This window comes from Lepisosteus platostomus, chromosome 14 (genome assembly GCF_059453375.1).
Source record: "Lepisosteus platostomus isolate fLepPlt1 chromosome 14, fLepPlt1.hap1, whole genome shotgun sequence".
In the NCBI taxonomy this organism is placed as follows: domain Eukaryota; kingdom Metazoa; phylum Chordata; class Actinopteri; order Semionotiformes; family Lepisosteidae; genus Lepisosteus; species Lepisosteus platostomus.
Genome location: NC_142624.1, coordinates 19615924 through 19634485, shown reverse-complemented (window position 1 = coordinate 19634485; position 18562 = coordinate 19615924). Strand labels below are relative to the sequence as shown.

The 18562-nt window shown below is 38.3% G+C and overlaps 1 protein-coding gene across 1 annotated transcript; it reads left to right on the top strand.

The window, feature by feature from the left end:
- Window positions 1-251: 251 nt before the first annotated feature.
- On the top strand, window positions 252-16196 carry LOC148648948 (gap junction gamma-1 protein-like). The gene is made up of 3 exons (XM_088607391.1): window positions 252-448; window positions 11618-12795; window positions 13738-16196. The coding sequence occupies exons 2-3, from the start codon at window positions 11640-11642 to the stop codon at window positions 13749-13751; spliced, it is 1170 nt and encodes a 389-aa protein (XP_088463517.1). The 5' UTR covers window positions 252-448; window positions 11618-11639; the 3' UTR covers window positions 13752-16196.
- The last annotated feature ends 2366 nt before the right edge of the window (window positions 16197-18562 follow it).

The window sequence follows — 18562 nt, the reverse complement described above, 5'->3', positions numbered from 1 at the left end:
TTTTTATTTACTGTATGTATAAAACCTGTATTTTGTGTTTCAAAAAAACTGACCCACGATCTGGAGTATGATTTTACAGTAGGTGACACTTTGTGGATATCTCAAAAATGACAGCTATGCATAAAGCAAACCCGATTTGGGATCACATCAGGAAATCTGGTTGAGAACGGGAGCGCGGAAAAGAGATTACAATCTCAGGTTTCAATTTGTGGGCCCCTTTAACGGGGGGTGGGGTGCGTAGTGATAGGGGGAGGAGGAAAGGGGATTTTGGGAGATTTCTTTGTCTTTCTCTGGATTTAGAACCCCGACATGGACTGGAAGGTCACATGGCTTTATAGCACTCTAACGGGTTAAAGGGGAGACCCTTTGTTTTACGAAAAGAGCGAGGGAAAACAAATTTTTGTGCCATCGCCATCCAGTCCAAAGCACAGAACGCAAGTTTTTAATGGTAAGAGCGCATGCTTCTTTCTGCGTTGAGTAGGATGGTTCATTTTAACCCAGTTTATTTGGGAATTTTAAGACTGTTTCTTTCCGAGATTTCATATAGGTTAGTTGAAAGGAAACGTTTGAAGAAAGCTTCGTTTGCAAGCCTTTATGAGATGTTTTTTTTTACGTTGTCTTTACATCTGTGGTTTCATTAGCGAAATTATTTTAACACGTTTTGTTAAGACAGGTTAGTTGTCTTGAAGGTGCTTGTATTTTGTATTTATAAAAGCAACCGAAACGATCACTTCCAGATATAATTTATAAAGAATTATTACTTTACCTCTGTTCTGGTAAGCGAAAAACTTATTGGAGTTTTTTAAGGAGTTCGGGGATAATTTATAAAAATGTGGTAACTTAAGAGAATCGAAGTTTTAACTAAGGTGAAGTTGTATTCGGGGGAAAAATGTAATCTCGGTGGTGTAGACGTTACTAGATGAGTTTTTTTTTCGGGATAATTCAGGTGGGCAAGTTGCTTCCAACGCGGCAAATTGAGGGGGAGATGGTCTAGTTGGAAGTATAACGATTTTACATAATATAAAAAATAAGTAAATTGATCTCTTCAGTTGAATTTTTATGAAGTATCCGAAAATTGACCCTTTATATTTTTATTGACTATTAAGCATTACACATTCTTGGTTATCTGGATTTAAGTAGGTACCGAATTTGTAGGCGGTAGATGTATGTGTACTTTTGTTTTTGCCTTGTTACTTAGAGGTTAGGAAACTTTTGAATAATCAACAATCTGCCTCGTTTCCTTTCAAAATTAAACTAGGTTAACGATAATGTGTTTGGTATTTAATAGAGTAATCTAAGTGTAGGGACCTGTTAGACAACTGTCCAACTGCAGCTAATTGACTACCAAATTGGGTACAACTAATTTTTTTTTTTCTAAAAGCAAACCGTAAAATCGGTCGCTGCGGTTTCCTGATATTTGCTGCGAACAGCAGGGTTTAAATTACTTTTTTTCTTTCCAGAATGACTCATTATATTCCCCCTGACGTTTTTCCCTTTTAAAGTAGTTTACTAAACCCTTTTCGGATACACGATTTTCTCATTTTTTTGTGGTTAGGTTGATACTGTTGGATAGCTGACGTATTGGTGTGTAATAGTTCATGGCATCGAGGTGCATCATGTGGACCATCGGATTTGTAGCTCAAAGCACCCCTTCCTTCTTAGTCAAGGGTAAAATAAGGTGTTCTGACGGCTACGTCAGGGTTGTAGCACGACATTCCATCTAACTCTGAAGGATTAAATACCCGAGCGTCTCTCGGGAAATCCTTCTCGAGTTGGTTAAAGTCTAATATGTGAATCAGACCAATTTCTTTGCATACCGAGTTGTTTTTAGAGCTCGCTTGGGCCTTAAGTAGCTGAACCGCACTCTTTAGTTTTTTAAAAGATGTCCTTGGTTTTTAGGTGTCTAATAAGTTTTAAACTTGTTTGTGTCCCCCACTCTTCAAAATACATCAACCGACGTATTCACTTGTCGCCTTGTCATCTCTCCAGTGATTTATACATCTTTAGCTAAAGTGTAGGGGAAAACGCAGACATCTAAGGACACGTATGAACTCTGAGAACCGACCCAACGGGCCTAATTTTTGTGTCTACAAAGGAAATGATTTTGCGTGTGATTAATTCCTTATTCGTCAGCGCAACACAGTGCCTTTGTTGAATTAGCGCTGATCTGCATGTTTAACTTCCTTTTAAAAATATTCATAAATGCTTTACTTGCAAGTAGTTGTGACTCTTAATTTGATTATAAAATAACCAATAGTTAAGGCTTAATCTATTATTAAAAAATAATCATGGTTAACTAAGTTTGACTAGCATCTGTATTTTTTGGTACATTGCTCTGGATAAAGACTTATGATAAATTAAAGTAAATATAATACTGGAGGTCATGAATAATTTTCTTGAATGTTTACTGCTTGCTCTCTTTTATGAAAATATCCTATGCGTCTGAGATTACTGTATCGCCTTGCTGCCAAAATTCCAAATGCAGTTATTTTTCTGAAGAAGATTTGAGTTTAAGTTGCTGTACTGACCACATGATGTTTTGTTGAGTGTGGCACAGGGGTTATAATTGCTGCCTCAGGACTTCGGTTCAGTTCCTCAGGTGCCATCTGCATGGGGTTTGTATGTTCTTCCTGTGTCCCTGTGGGTTTCCTCTGGGTGCTCCAGTTTGCTCCCGGAGGCCAAAGACATACTGGTAGGTTAATTGGCTTCTGGGAAAATTGGACCAACTGTGAGAGTATATATGCTTGTCTGTGTGTGTGCCCTGCGGTAGGCTGGTGTCCCCCCCCAGAGTATATCCTGCCTTGAAAGAAGGATAGGCTCTTGCTCCGTTGCGACCCAGTGTTGGATAAAGTGGTTAGAAAATGGACATTTTATAGATGTGCTTTTGAACATTAGAGTTTGGTAACTAAGGAACAATACAACTTGTAAAATACTTTTCTGTTCTTCGTGAATTAGGAGAAAAGTTTTGTCCCTTTTTACCCTTGATTATTTCCTTTAATTTAGACTGTAATTCTCAATTGGTATGTACGAAGTGGTCACATTTAATGGCACACTTTTTCAACAAGTGAACCTGTCTTTTTGTGTCTGAACTTGTTTTCCACATAAATGTTGCCTGTCTGTAGAAGGAACAGAATGGTATGTAGAGCTCTGACATTCTCATCCCACCTTCCTTAGTTCTTTCTTACATCATGATTATTTTATTTGATTTCTTCAGGAGGAGGTTCCTGCCTCTTTTACCCTAGACATTTTGTCCATCCAGAAGGTGCTAACCCTCCCCCACCACCTTCTCCTTCACTATTTTGTGTTCACTGATCAAAACCATCTCCTGCTTCCTGTCTGATTTCAGTGACATTTAAAATGCTTGCCACTTTTTTTTCCCTTCTCTTCTTTGGTCTTCCTCCTTTGTCCTCTGCCTGCCATCCTGTGATAAGCCTCTTTCATGAGTTAACTACATTTTTCACCCAATTTCCTCCCATTGGGGGGGGGAAAGTCATTTTGTAATCCATTTCTATTACTGGATACATTATTTTAACTTTGAGTTCTAAATTGGTGGTGACAATAGTTGCTGTGCAAGTTTGTATTTCACAGTAACATGAGAAAAATATTAAGTGTCCGGAAGTTTTTGAACTTTGCAAACTGCATGAAGTCATTCACTGCCAGAAGCCTGGATCATTGCCCAGTTAGCATAAAGAATGTGGGGGATTAGACATTTTCATTACCATAAAAATGTTTCTTTAGCTACTCTTATCTGAAGAATAATTCAGGTAGGTGATAAATGCAATTTGAGGAGGTGCCCTTTAAGGATAAAAAGGGTATAAGTAACAGAAACAAACTGTTACAAACAGAATTATTCCATTTATCTCCCCCACCCACTTCTAATCCCTTATAGACATCTTGGGAGTTGACGCAGATTGTACATTGATTACAGTTAAATAATGTTGACTCAGACGTATATTGAATGAGCACAAATGCTTTTTCTCTGCAGCTACTAGAGCTTTGTTTTAGAAATGCAGTGAAATGGAATTTTCCTATTTTAACACTTAGGTTTATTGGAATTGGTGGTATGTCCTTTGGTTTTTGGTTTCCCGTAGTTTCTTGGTTGATGTTGGAGTGTTTCATTATCGTAGCCTGAAGCGAGAGTGGAAGGAATGAACATGTTAAGCTCTTAAATTTATCTTAAACAAACATTGATTCCATTTCATTTGCTGCCAGTTTCTTTGCTTGGAAGTTAATAAAGAATAACAGCTGTCTGATTTTTTGGGGGGCATTTATTCAAATAACTTTTTAGTCCTTCTGAGTAGATAAATTACTCTTATTAACACTTATTCAAGGACCTTTAATATAAAGTCAAACTTTAAAAACCTTTTCAGTTTTACATTGCGTTACTTCGACTAATGACTCTTTTGTCAAATACAATGGTGCTTAAATCGGCATTGCTTTTGTAAAAAGAAGGGAAAAGAGCATACATTTGAAGCTCTCTTTATAACACTATTTACTTCCTGAAGCTGTTGAGTGGGGTCAGCATCCTTTGATGTGCCATTCGTTTTCATTCTAGGTCAAATCCAATGGGGAAGATCAATGTGTGAATTGCAGTGTCTTTGCATCTGTTAAGGACTTGAAAGGTTTTTATAGGGAAGCTTTCACATCACCTGGTTAGTTCTGTTGCAACTCTGACATCTTTGCCACTTTACAATTTACTCATTTCACGTTCAGTATATGATGTGATGTGATCCTGTTCTATGATTGGAGTGACTTTCACTCCCTTAAACTTCTTCCCTTACTTCTGATAAGTAGTATTAGCATTTTTTATAGGTGAATGTAAAGTAAAACCCATACAAGCCTTGCTTCACAAGTAGGGGCTCTGCTTAATCTATGATGTCTTTGTTACAAGTCATGCAGTGTTCTGGCATAAACTTGTAGGTCATTATTGCTCTGAATTTTCCAGAAACATTTAAATGTTAGTGAGTGCTTGGGAGTTATGAGAGTTTTCACAAAGTGATTCAACTTTGAGTGTATACACCGTTTTCTTCAGCATGTAGCCGTATTGATTAAACAAGTAGGTAGCTGCGTCAGCACGCATAGGCTGCAAAGGAACAAGTAAAGGTTTATTCCATTATGAAAAGAGAAGAAAAAAAGTTTCTGCTGTGGAGCCTTCTTCTGGTGCGAGAGAGGAAAATTGCATGCATCATAAAGTAAAGAAAGTCTTTGGTTTTGTAGATTTTTTTTTTCCCCACAAAGTCCATTTGTGTCCAAGTTTCAGTGTTTTGTATAATGCATGAATTTGGTTTAAATATTGTAGTTTGAGAGTTCATGCAATGTCACAAAGTAGCCAAAAGAAAACTAAATTTACATGGTCCTTTTTTGGTTGAACGTCTAGGTTCTTAAACTTGGTGGGTTCTCGAGTGAAACAGCCCAAGCAAAATAGATTGCCTTTACACAGAAGTGTAAGCTTAGCGTTAAAGGAAAAATCCATATGAATGTGTGACCTTTTTGAGGCCTTGTTGGTGTTGGTGCTCACACCTGAAGAAGGCTCCACGGCTGAAACGTTGTTTTCTTTCTTCTTTTTTCAGCATGGAATAAACCTATAGCTTGATCATATACGTATGCCAAGCAGAGAAACTACAAGACAGAGTGCGGGTTAAAGAGGCTCTGGGTTTAAGTCATAAATCAATTGTAAATTAAGAAATTGATGAGCTTTAACACTCGGGAACAGTCCGAAACGGCTCACCTTGTTGAATCATAAATAAATGGAATCTGTCAAAGGAAGGTTTAAAGGGATGTTATGTGACAAATTAACACTTATCATGACTAGCCTTGATGCACTCGTGTGACTGTTGCATAAGCACTAAATAGCTTTGTTAGTGAGCTGATTGGACACGGATGATATTTGCCATGTTGAATGTCAAGCCTGGTGAAGGCTGAACTATTGTTTTCACAGCCAGCATTTTTCGGGAAGAATATACCAGTTCTGTTAGCAAACAGGTAGCAAACCTCGATGCATCATCATCATACGTGATATTTGCCATTTGCAGGCAACAAAATGAGGTGGTGTAAGCGTGGTACCGGCATACTGAACTGCACATTAATTGCAGTGGATAGCAGGCCAGTTCAATTATAATAGTCTGGACAGGAGTGTCTAGTTGTTATGGCACCTCAGTTGTCGTGATTGATGGCACTCCCATGGCAGTGTACCCCAGTGATCAGGTCCTTGGACCTCCTTTGCTGCTCTTCCTGATGTGCAGTGAATGCTGTCCCATCCTCATGCAGCTCATCTAATAATAGCTTTCTTGTCAAATGCGAATGTGGCAGTTATGCCATGAATGGCCTGCTTGAAAGACTTTTAGCCCCATTGACCATTTGTGCGATGATGTGACATCTAAGGCTTAAAGACTAGTGGATAGGCAAGAGTTTGTGTCAAAAGTCTACAACTGCAACCTGGAGCAAGGCATGTGTTGGAAGATGTATAGATTTTGCTTTCAGAGGTGCCATACCAGAGGTGCCATATGATTTTCACAGCCCCCTTATTGGTCAACCGCGCAGATGGCAGATGATAATCAGTGAAGTGTATAAAGTCATGTATATTTTTTCCATAAAAAGTTAAGAAATAACAGTCCCAGCCACATGGGTATCAAATTGAGATCAGTATTCCTTTTTTAAGTTTGGTGAATTAAATCAATGACATTTTGTTGCTACAGCAAAAAATAAGGCATACAGTTCACTTACAGAATAGCTATTTTTCTACTGCAAAACTGCAGTGATCGTAATTCAAAGAATAAAGAGACCTCTGTGTAACAGTTTGTAGATTCACAGCTGTAGAGTGACAGGAATGGTATGGTGCTGAAATACAAATTGAATTTTACAGCCTTCTGTAGAATTTGTTGGAATACTCTTATTTTTGGAAACATTTCCTTGATGAAAAGAAAAGGCATAACATGTGGGTTGACATATTACTAATACATTTTATGGGAGCATTATTATTCATCTGTATATTTGAGAAATAGATTTATTTTCAGTGGCAGGTTTGAAGTCCTACATTTCTGAATGTAACAATTATTCTCTAATGACCTTCCTCTAAATCCCAGTTTGTTTTTAGAGGGAAGGTAAATTTAAAAACTGAAATTCACAGAACCTAAATTTATTTAAAAATAAACAATGGCTTCTATGGTACAAATGCAAATTTCAAGCCAGATCTTTGCCTTTACTTGGTTTGAAAGTTTTTATTAAAGAAAATAGTATTGTCTTTAAAGAGATCTTTTTGCTGTATGGCACTGTGACATGTTAACTTATTTGCAGCCAGAAGCAATACATTTTGTCTTGCTTATATTGGATGGAAATCCTTATCCCCCAACAAGGCAGTCATGTGGACATAGACCTCTTGCAGTTTGAAGTCAGTGCCAGTTTTGTTTTATTCTGTAGGACGGAATATAGCCAGCGTCTCTGTAACACTATCTTTTTGTGTGCTTCTCAGTGTGAGTGCATTCCTGGCATCCCTGCAAGAACAGGATCAGTACAGTGCGGTACAGTGTTTTCTAGCTCTCTTGACATGCTGAAGCAGGTTTCTTTGAAATGAGGAATGTTTAAACACTGCGCATCAAGACTACTGGCAGATGTCCTGCATTCTCTCAAAGCTGAGCACTGAGGGTGAATGTTTGCTGTTTGTGTTCCTAACTGTTTCAGTTTCAGGATATGCAATGCACAGAACATAATGCAAGAAGGCACAGGAATAAATAAGAGGTCATCTGAACCATCTAGCTTGTTTGCTTGCTAGTAGGTGATTATCTGGCCCATCCACAAAGTGACTGGGAATCTTATTCCAGATTCCTACAGAGCTTTGTCTCCTGTTTTCGATCTTAAAAGCATCTCCTGGGCTGCCACCTGTGTCCTGTGGCTGTTATGCTGTTTTTACTGTTCTACCTATTTTTTTTTCATTTTTCAGACTAATCTATAGAACATTTCTGTAAATTAGAGAGCGGTGAGTCTATAGTGAATTATTGAGGTACTCGACTCACTAGCTGAGCCCAGTGAGGCTTTTCTCCTTATTATAACTACTTCTTATCCATCAACTAGTTTTCAGTCTATACACATGCATCACCTGCAGGTTTTAAGTTGAGACTTCATATAGAACCGTGTCAAAGGCCTTACTTTTACTTACATTTCTACTTTAGATGATTCAGAGTTATTTGCCAGTTTTTTTAAAGACCTACTCTGTCTAAATCTATGCTGAATATTCCTAGTTTGGGTTTTTACTCAGCTCATAATCTTTGTTACATGAAATGGATGCAAGAGTGATTGGCCTATAATTCCCCACTTTACTTTTGTACTAGCCTGTAAAAAAGGGGGTTACTTTTGCAGTTTTCCAAGTGGTAAGGAAAATTTTCTTGAGCCGTCGGAAATATCCTTCTAAAGGGAACACGTCACAGGGAAAATGGCTTTGGGTTCAGTTGACTAGTTAATTCTACAAGCTCCTAATTCCTACACCACTAAAGCCTTTGAGCTACAACTTGCTTGGTTTAAGTAGGTCTTTCCTCCAGTGGCAGGGTAAAAAGCATCCTAGTATGTCCCCAGATGAGCATCTCTAGTGCCTTTCCCCATTGCTCATACTGTGCAATGCTCTGTGGCACATTAGGCCAAACCCCCCCCTGGAGGATGGGAGTCTCTGTGGGTTGTTTTTATCCAGCTTAGCTATTAATGAGAAATCATTGGCTTAAATTGACCAATTTCCCAACATCTTCTGGCTGTTCAGGTGTTGCAGAATTAGAGATGTAGCAATCCTGATGACACATTGGCTTTTAAGGACCGGAGTTGTACCAACCTGTTTGAAGTATGTGCTATATATTTGCTGTGAAAGTTAGGTCTTGGGATTTCAATGGCACAGCTATCTCTGGAAGAAGTGTTAAAATAAGACACGCTACTGAAAGTATTAAGTTCATATATAGAATACAGAAGGACTTGAGCATGTTTTTATATAGGTTATTTGTTAAAATCATTAAAGCTTTTTCCTGAGAACTGGTGCCTCAAATGCAAGTCTGTTTTTCAATTTGGGTTTTTTTCTGTGGAATTCAACTACAACTCCTCATATAGCTATTCCAGAATATGATCCTAGAGTTAAGTATTCTAAAACGAGTGAAGATGGAAACCTGTATATATTGTACATGGTATGTTAGATCACCAGGTACTTGTAATCTTTCCCATGTGTTTCCACATATGTCTGTCACCTGCTCAGTCTGGTGTATTTCTCTCCGTCTGTGTTCAGGCTACACCAAGGTATTCCTTAAAAAAGGACTTTTCATGGGTCTGAATGACATTGCCAGACACTACTAAAGGGGCCATTAAATTTAAACTTTTTGTTTTCAAAGTTCCAGTGTTGTACTCATTGTTTCTTAAGTTAAAAGCCTCCAGCATCACTTAAGGTGCCGTCAGGCCTGTCTCAACATGCAGAAGGTCCACTGGTAGTAACAGTTTTGAAATGCTGAAGACGATTTGGTACAATAAGTCCTAACGTGTGTAAAATGGCTGGCATAGAATGTGCCTGTGGAGTATAAAGGAAGTTTTGCATTTTAAATTTCACCTAGTATTCGTATAGCTGGAAACGTGCAGTTTGTTTCAAGTTTGCCATTATGGTAGATGCATGTGCTCTGCTTCTCTGTAGAACTTTCATTTTTATTATCATACCTTTGTATGAAATAGAATAGCCCATGGGCTCAATTTGCTTACCCACTGCAGAAGAAAATCAGGTTTTAAAGGGGAGAAGCTGTGCTAAAGATATTATTTTTATAATTATTCAGTCATCTGATTGCTTTTTGTTATAAGATATTGCACAACAATCGGCACATTTGTTTCTTTGTCATATATATAAAGTTAAACGCTGACATCTTAATGGGTGGGTGTGGAGATAGTTATGTATTTTATATTTCAATAAAGTTCACAAGTTTGCAATTTAACTGGGTATGGAAATAAGGTATTTTTTGTTCAGGAAAAAAGTTAAGTTTATGGGTGTTTCATAGAGTATTTCAGATTTAAGCAGGAATGTAGGTCCTATGTTGTTTATCCAACAATTGTGGTGTAAAATCACTTTTTGGTATCCAGAGTAATTTACATTTGATCATGTTAAGCATATTGTTAAATTTCAAGACAATACTATTTTTTTTACAATTGCCATGTGATTTGTATGAAGCGCAAAACTGATCATCTTGATTGAACGATGAGGAGAATTCAGTGTTTTCAAACTAAAATGGTAGGGCTGCCAAAAACATATGTTTGGATAAGGACTGATTTGTGATCCAAAAGGTATTATTTAAAAAATGTAGTCATGTTTAACTTTCTGGTGTGTAGTGGAGGTTATAAATGTTTTTGTTGTGGTGTTAAGTTGCATGTATGGTTTGGTGTCTTACAGAATATGCATTTATTATATTTTTGTGAATGCACTGCCATCTTGTGGCTCCGAGTTCTTAGTAAAGGTTCTGCATTTGTACTCTTGAATTCTATCATCTTCTATAAATTTCTATAATCTTCTCTTCTTTTAAATGTACATCACCTTTATTTGTGCATAGCTGAGGTATACTAAAAGTAAGGTATGTGATTATGGATAGTTAAAAGGTAATTAAAATCTCTAATATAGTAGTAATGTAATTTTTTGCCTCTATAGGTATGCTTAGCTTTCCATGGTGCTTCCATTTACATATACTATACCGATAACGAACATATTTTTGAGGAGAGAAAAGCAATGTGTATTTTATTGCTATATAATATCTTATAGGCTCTGTGCACTTGTGCTTTAAGAAAACCTTTATTAAAAGCTATTTTCTACCATATGAAGTTACAGGGGATGAAAACTGAGAATTATGGCCTGTTTTGGGTTTAGTCTGGATGGTAAAAGCTAACTTGTTCCGTGTGGGTGGGAAAGAGAATTGTGGATAACGTCAGGGTAGGATTATATCAGCCTTTTTCTCTCCCCTGTTCTGCCTGTCTTGATACAATAGCAGTATTTGTGTGGAGGTCCTGGCCCATGGTTGTTCCAACTCAATACTCTGTTAAGGTCAAGAGTCAGGCGTGTGAATGAAAAGCCTTATTGAGGGCACAGGAACTCTTTTGCCTGAGGTCTGTTTTCCAGCTTTAAAGACTTTTTCTCTCGCTTCCTGTTGAATAATAAAAACCCTTCAGTAGTGCAAAACTTTGAAAAATTGTTAAGTTACAGTCCTAAATGCCCGAATTTCTTATGTATTAATCAAAACTGAAACAATTCAGGATATTTTTTTTTATGATAATGCCAATTTAAAGAAAAACATTAAAGCATGATGTGGGTGTTGAAGAATTATATATGTTAAAGATGTGAAATATCTTTTTGGATGATTTATTAGAGGCTTGTAACTAAAGTTAAGCCCATGGCTTATAACCTTAAGATGTTTCAGAACCAATACATTTCTGCAATGAAGTGTTTTATTCTGCTTTTCTTATACTAACAAATTTAATCTTACTGTTTCTCTAATAGCCTTCAATGGGCTGTAAAGCTGTTCTTTAGCCTAATAAAACCATGTCCTGGGTATTTTTGTTAAATTTATTGTGCAGTTTTGTTCTTGTTTTAAATTTCTCAAAACCTGTATCTTCCTCTCTTCTAGAGCTAAGACCCCCACTGTGGCAACATGAGCTGGAGCTTCTTGACCCGTCTGTTGGAGGAGATCCATAATCACTCCACCTTTGTGGGAAAGGTGTGGCTTACCATTCTTGTCGTCTTCCGTATTGTACTGACAGCTGTGGGAGGGGAGTCCATCTATTATGATGAACAAAGCAAGTTTGTGTGTAACACGCAGCAACCTGGATGTGAGAATGTTTGCTATGATGCCTTTGCACCCCTCTCACATGTGAGATTCTGGGTCTTCCAGATTATTATGGTATCTACTCCTTCCATCATGTACCTTGGCTTTGCTGTACATAAGATCACCAGGATGAGTGATCAGGAGTACAGGCCCAAGAATAGGAAACGGGTGCCTGTGGTCCAACGTGGGGCCAGCAGAGACTACGAAGAAGCTGAAGACAATGGTGAAGAGGATCCAATGATCTTTGAGGAAATTGAACCTGAGAAAGACAAAAAGGACGAGAAGTCGACGGAGAAGAAACACGATGGGAGGCGGAGAATCAAGAAAGATGGCCTGATGAAAATCTATGTCCTACAGTTGTTGACACGTTCCATCTTCGAAGTGGCCTTCCTCTTTGGCCAGTACATTCTGTATGGCTTTGAGGTTGTCCCCTCATATGTCTGCAGCCGGAGCCCATGCCCTCATACTGTGGACTGCTTTGTCTCCAGGCCTACTGAGAAAACCATCTTCCTTCTGATTATGTATGTGGTGAGTGGGCTTTGCTTGCTGATGGACATCTTTGAAATGTTTCACTTGGGTTTTGGTGGCATTAGAGATGCACTGAGAAATAGGTCCAGGCGGCCTCCTGTGGTTGTGAATCCCAGGGCTTCCATCTGTAGGCAGATGCCCTCTGCGCCTCCTGGTTACCACTCAGTCCTCAAGAAGGATCCAAAGGGAAAGATTGCCAATGGCCACAAGCTAGAATTCAGGGACAACCTCGGGGATTCAGGTCGGGAATCATTTGGGGATGAATCTACATCTAGGGAGCTGGACAAACTGCGCAGACACCTGAAGATGGCTCAAGAGCAACTGGATCTGGCATACCAGATTGAAACTGGCAGCCCCTCACGAAGCAGCAGCCCTGAGTCTAACGGGACAGCAGCTGAGCAGAACCGGCTGAACTTTGCACAGGAGAAGCAGGGGGAAACCTGTGAGAAAGAAGGTGAGTTGGATTTTGGAATTGCCTGCTTTTTTTGCACATTGTTTTATGCTCAGTTGAATATTTTCAAATTGAGGGCGCCCAAAAGCCTCAAACATTAAGCACTCACTCAAGCACAGGTTGAGCTTCATGGTTCAGATGTCCCAAAATAGAGCCTGGGTTATGTTACTAACCGACTATGACTGGGATTCCTAAAATTACAGGGCACAAACAACTGATTGCCATGAAGAAAAAATTGGAATTAGTCCCCAGGGCTTTCTTACCTCCAGCTTTCTTATCTCTTTACCCACCTGGGTGCTTGCAGTGTTGTCAGTCAGGGATGCACCCCATTAGTAGGCACCAAGTCCTGCTAAGGGCTCTGTAGCCTGTGTGGTGTTAAAAGCCAAGTGCCACGAAGGTGGGCAGGTTGGAGGAATCTGCTTGCACTTTCCAATTTTTCCTTATGGAAGATTGCAGGTGCACCCAGACATGGTAAACATAACTAGCTATTCCATATTCAGTAGTTTAGCAAATGTAGTGTTTTTTTAACTAATTTTAAATTTCCGTTGAGCTGGAAGCTTTGTAATAACTGCTCACAATTCCTCTTTTTTTATGTGCTTGATTTGCAGTGCGATGTAAATAATAAATTTATACTGTTAAAAGTATTTTAAAATTTGATGTGCACTAGAGTGCATTGAAACTAACTGCATGCATCAGTATTTCATTTCATTTTAACAGAAAACTTAAAAATGTTGCTTTTTAGTCTAAGAATAGGGATAATCCTGGAATAGGTTTAGTAACTGGGGTGCGTGTGGCTGATTTGTATAAATGACACCTTAGAATGTTTTAGTAATGGGTCATATGTATATTCAGCGTCTCTTGTACGTACGTTGGGATCTCTTAAAAATGCAAATATTTCAAAATGTCCTCCATATGTCCTTAAGTTATTTTTTCCACCTCTTTTAGGAATGCGAGCCTGAACCTTTTCAAGCTGAATTCTTCATATGTAAAAGCTTTTCCATCTCAAGATCTAAGTCTTCCAAAGGATGGTGAAAAATGTCAGAGAATCAAGGACGGAAAACATAGAGGACTAAGATACTTGTTCATGTATGTATTGGTGGAGGGGTATAATGAGCCTAACAGTATTAAGGCCGGAGGTTTTGAGGACAAGTGCGCAAATTGGTGTTGACATTACCAGAGATCCATGGGAGCATATTCTGGAGTTTCATCTAGAGCACAGACACCCTACCCTGCCTGTACTTTAAACTGGAATACTGTCATTCATGACAGATTTGACACTTCTGCAAAACGTGCCACGTTTTTTTCTGAAGTTAGCTGTCGTATACTGGAACGATGAGTGGCACTTCAATACTATTTTCTTTTGTCAAATTTGTACTATGCCTTAAGATTTCTGGTGTTTACATTTCAAAGTCATTCCAAAAAAGAGGCACTCCTTTGATTTAATGTAGCTTTTTTTGGTTGTTTTTTTTTCTTGTCTACAGCTTTGAATATATATGTATATGTGATTAAATGATCTGAAAGTGAACCACCGTGACCAACCATTTTAATAGCTGTGAATACTGGCACTTGTCCAAGGCTTCTCACACCCTAAACCACAATCTCCAGTTGTTCTTTGAAATAAAAGTTGCAGCTGAAGCAAATGAATTAAGATCATTTGAACCACTCACACCATGATGCAGCAGTTACTTGTGCATACTGCTCATGAGAAAGCAGACTGTTTCTTCTGTGCCCAATGCTTCATACCAGCCTGTTGCCTGTTAGCCATCAAGAGTTCTGGAGTGTTGAAGCCTTAACTGTGCCCTTTTCAAAATTATAAATGCAGAATAGAAAACCTGGGATATGCTTGAATTGTTGTCATCTCATGAATCATATTGCAGATGTTGCAGACTAACGGTTTGAAACGTCACAGTGGACTTCCTTGGTTATTTTCTTATGAAAACATTCTAGATTAAGCCTTAGGATACCAGTTTTATTGCCTTTTTGTTTTTCTTTTTGAAGTACTTTTGAAGAGTAGTAGTTTTGCAAGTGTTTTCTTCCATCTAGCTGCTTTTAGTATCCATAAAGTGGGAAAACCTACGTTCAAGAGTATTTTCATGCATTTCAAATGCTGGAGTATGTCTTGGGATTGGGCATGAGGTTTTTTTACATTTCAACCTTTCAACCGTCACCATTCTTTATATTCACTGATGTGTGAATGACTGTGGTGTTTGCTGCTAAGTGCTTTCATCGGGACCTCTCTGGCTGTGTGTGGAATGTGTAGATGAATATCTGTTATCAACACAAGTGGTGTTTAAGCTGAGGTGGTAATGGATTTCTCTCAAAGTGCTGGATATTAAAGAAATGTTATGAGTTTAAAATACAGATTTTGTTAGAAATAAAAGCCTGAGAATGTCACCTAGCAATCACTGCTGTGGTATTTTTTTATACTTGCAATTATGGCTTTTAAAGAGCCTGTGTAATTGGCTTAATGCAAATTGTAATTTCTTAAACCTTATTATTTCTATTGAAAATCTGTCCAATATAACTTCATTGATAGTGCATTAGATCTTCCCCATAAGTAACACCTATAAATAGAAATGTTTGCTTGTTGAAGATTGCTGTTCTTATTTATGCCAGCTGTCATTTTGTTTACTGCAGGATATTTGAAAAGGGAATTTGTTCAAATTTCTGATCTAACTAAAATTTCCAGACCAAGAAATTGTGATAATTATAGAACTGTATCTTAACCATTTTTTTAGTCATTGACATTATGTATTGGGGCATTTCTCTAGTTTGGAGGGTTTTTTTTCCAACTTGTCATATAACAGGCCACGAGGCCTCTAGCTATATGTTATCTATTTGGATACTCTGGAGTTTTCTTTAGAAATAAAGCGAAAAGGGTGGACCTAATCTGGCACCTGCTTTTCTTGTAGTGATCACCAGCAATAAAACAGTTTTCACAACCATGGGTTTACAAACAAAGGGAAAAATACTGAAATAAAACCAAATGGATTGTGAATTTATACTTGGGACCAAGCTAAAACTGCAATGAATTGTTTACAGATTGGTGTTTACATCAGATAAGTGACTGAACGAATAAGGATTCTACAGCAAATAATTTCTGAAACCTAAATGTCTTATGTTATGGTCATTTCTCCATTTAATCTTTTATAGTTATACATTGCAGTCATGTTTATGCCACTGAAAGTTTGTGGATAGAAGCATTATTCTGAGTGTCCAAAATGGTGTTCTCTCATGCAAAGTCTGAAATATGATCTTCCAAGCTGTTTTCTCTATTTTTAAAGGTACTATGTATACATTTGAATATTTTTATGTTTTCTATACTTTTTTTTGTACCGATAGTATTTTTCCTATTCAAAGTTTCTTAGAAAAGAATAATAAAGTTTACATCTATGTGAACTGGATGATGTTTACTGTATTTCTTTGATTTGTGTTGATATTTAATGGGTACTACATAATGTATAATGGGACTGGGTTGCATTTGTATAAAGATTGACAATACTTGTTCATTGAATATGGAACTGGGGTTCAAAACTAGGAGACTAGGTTTTTGTATAGTACAATATTAGCATTTTTATTTTTGAAGCAATTTACCCTACCTCTAGGACTAATACCTAATAGATGTAAAGTGCCTATGCTTGCACTACTATATTTGAGATTCCTTCTTGAGGTCTCTATAGAACCCAAGCAAATAAAAGTCCAATTTGTTGTCTTTAGTGTTCTATTCTCTGGCTTCGGAGTCAACCGCCATAATATATATTTAATGCAGCTCAAATGTGGACCCAGCTAAGTTTTAGAAAAAATGCTGCTGATTTCACCTTTCCCCTATTTGCGTCACCTAGTTCAGAGAGACTTTTGGTCTCTACGGTCTGCTGTGCTTCATTTATCTTGATGCGTATCTGGAACATACCAGTCAGATTTGGAGAAATGGGAGTAGAATATTAGTATGCAAACTTATTATAAACATCCTTTAGTGTTTAGTATACCTTTATACATTTTGTTTACTTTTAATATTTTACTACATTTGTAGTAAAATATACATACAATGTACATTACTACATTGTATACGGTTCCAGGAAAACGTATTCAGGTTTTCTGATTTTTCCAAATCCTAATCTCCCATTTCCTTGTGCATAACTGCTCCCTGTCTGCTCACAGTGCTGTGTGCATGTTTTCTAGCACTGGGAGTTTTGCTTCACTTGCAGATGGAAATGTTTTGCAATCAGAGGTGCTCAGAGGGACCATACCTGCATATTGCATTCATCTCCTACAAATGAGTACCAGATTCTTTCTTGCCTCTTATGTCTTTTCAGCATCAGCCCCTCACTGAATAAAAGCAGCTCTGCTTGCCATCTGCACTTTTCTTTCATTTCTCCCAATTTTGTGAAGCCTTCTTAAACCTCCAAACGGTGGCAGTTTTTTTTTCCTTTCCTTTTTTTTATTTCTGGTTGAATGTCTAACCCATCACACCTATGGCCCCAGCCAATATGTTTTGTCTGCTCTCTGCCCGGTCCTTCTCTTCTAGGTCTCTATGGGAGCTGCCGGTCGCTGACTCCCTCTCTGCCCCACGGGTGCAAGCACATGGCATCAGTCTGCATTGCATCTGGGCATCCTCGTACACCCCCACATTGTCCCTAGTGCTGGTGGCCTAGGATGCTAAGCGATGGACCCCCCCCCAGACTTACACCTCCTTTGGTTGACCCTTCCTCCAACAGAAGCTTCCTGCCATATAAATAGCTGATATTCCTTCTCTTTTAGGGCTCAGCGTACTGTATGTTCTCTATCTCCAGCATATCCATTCCATCTAGTAAACTTCAGCAAGAGGCTCTCTTCTGGTTTCCATGTCTGGTCAGGCTATTCTTCCAGGCCCATTGCAATGTTTTCCACATTTTCCACTCCCCCTCCACAGAGTTCTAATCTCTAGAACAACTAGAACAAATTTCTCACTTCAAGCTAGCCCTGCTAGGTTCTGCTTGTGCCACCTTCTGCTCACCTCCTCACATTCTGTATCTTAACGAGCTTGTCATTCATTCCACGCTTCTTGCCCATTCTGCTACATTCCAGCGAAACTGCAGCCAAACCAACACATTACTTCAGATAAGTAACGTGCTCTTACCTCAGTGTTCGATATCTGCATCAATGTTTTGGGGGTGATGTGACAGCTACTATCCTCTCACCCAAGTGAGTTAAAGCCAAAGAATTAAGCAGTCTATCCCTTTAGATTCATCAACTTGTTTATTTGAATGTGACTGACCAACTGAAATCGTGCCTTGCAATCAGACCATCTTATGGTGACTAATCTTGTGAAATTACAAAATTGTACAGAATTGTTTAATTAAATATTTTATTCTAAACCTGAATTCTCAAAATAAAGACTTCTAATGGTAATGGATTATGGTAAAAGCCACCAAAAACGAAAATATGAATGCACTTAATATGTGGATTCAATATTTGGTGGAAGCAGCTTTTACAGCAGTTACACCGTCTTTTTCAGTAAGTGTCTACCAGCATTGCACATGAACTTGGTGTAATTTTTGCCGATTCTTCTATGTGGATTAGCTCAGGCTCTCTCAAGGCGCTTGGGGATAATTTAGATTGCAGTTTTTAAGTCCTCTAAAAGATCAGAATCAACAGATTCAAGGGATATGTTTGACCCAAGGACATTGTCTACCATCCCAGCCCCTGAACTCCTGTAACTCGCCTTTGGCCTCATGGTGGCATCCCTAACCAGTATTCTCTTTGTCTGGCTACTCAGTGTGGAGGAGTAGCA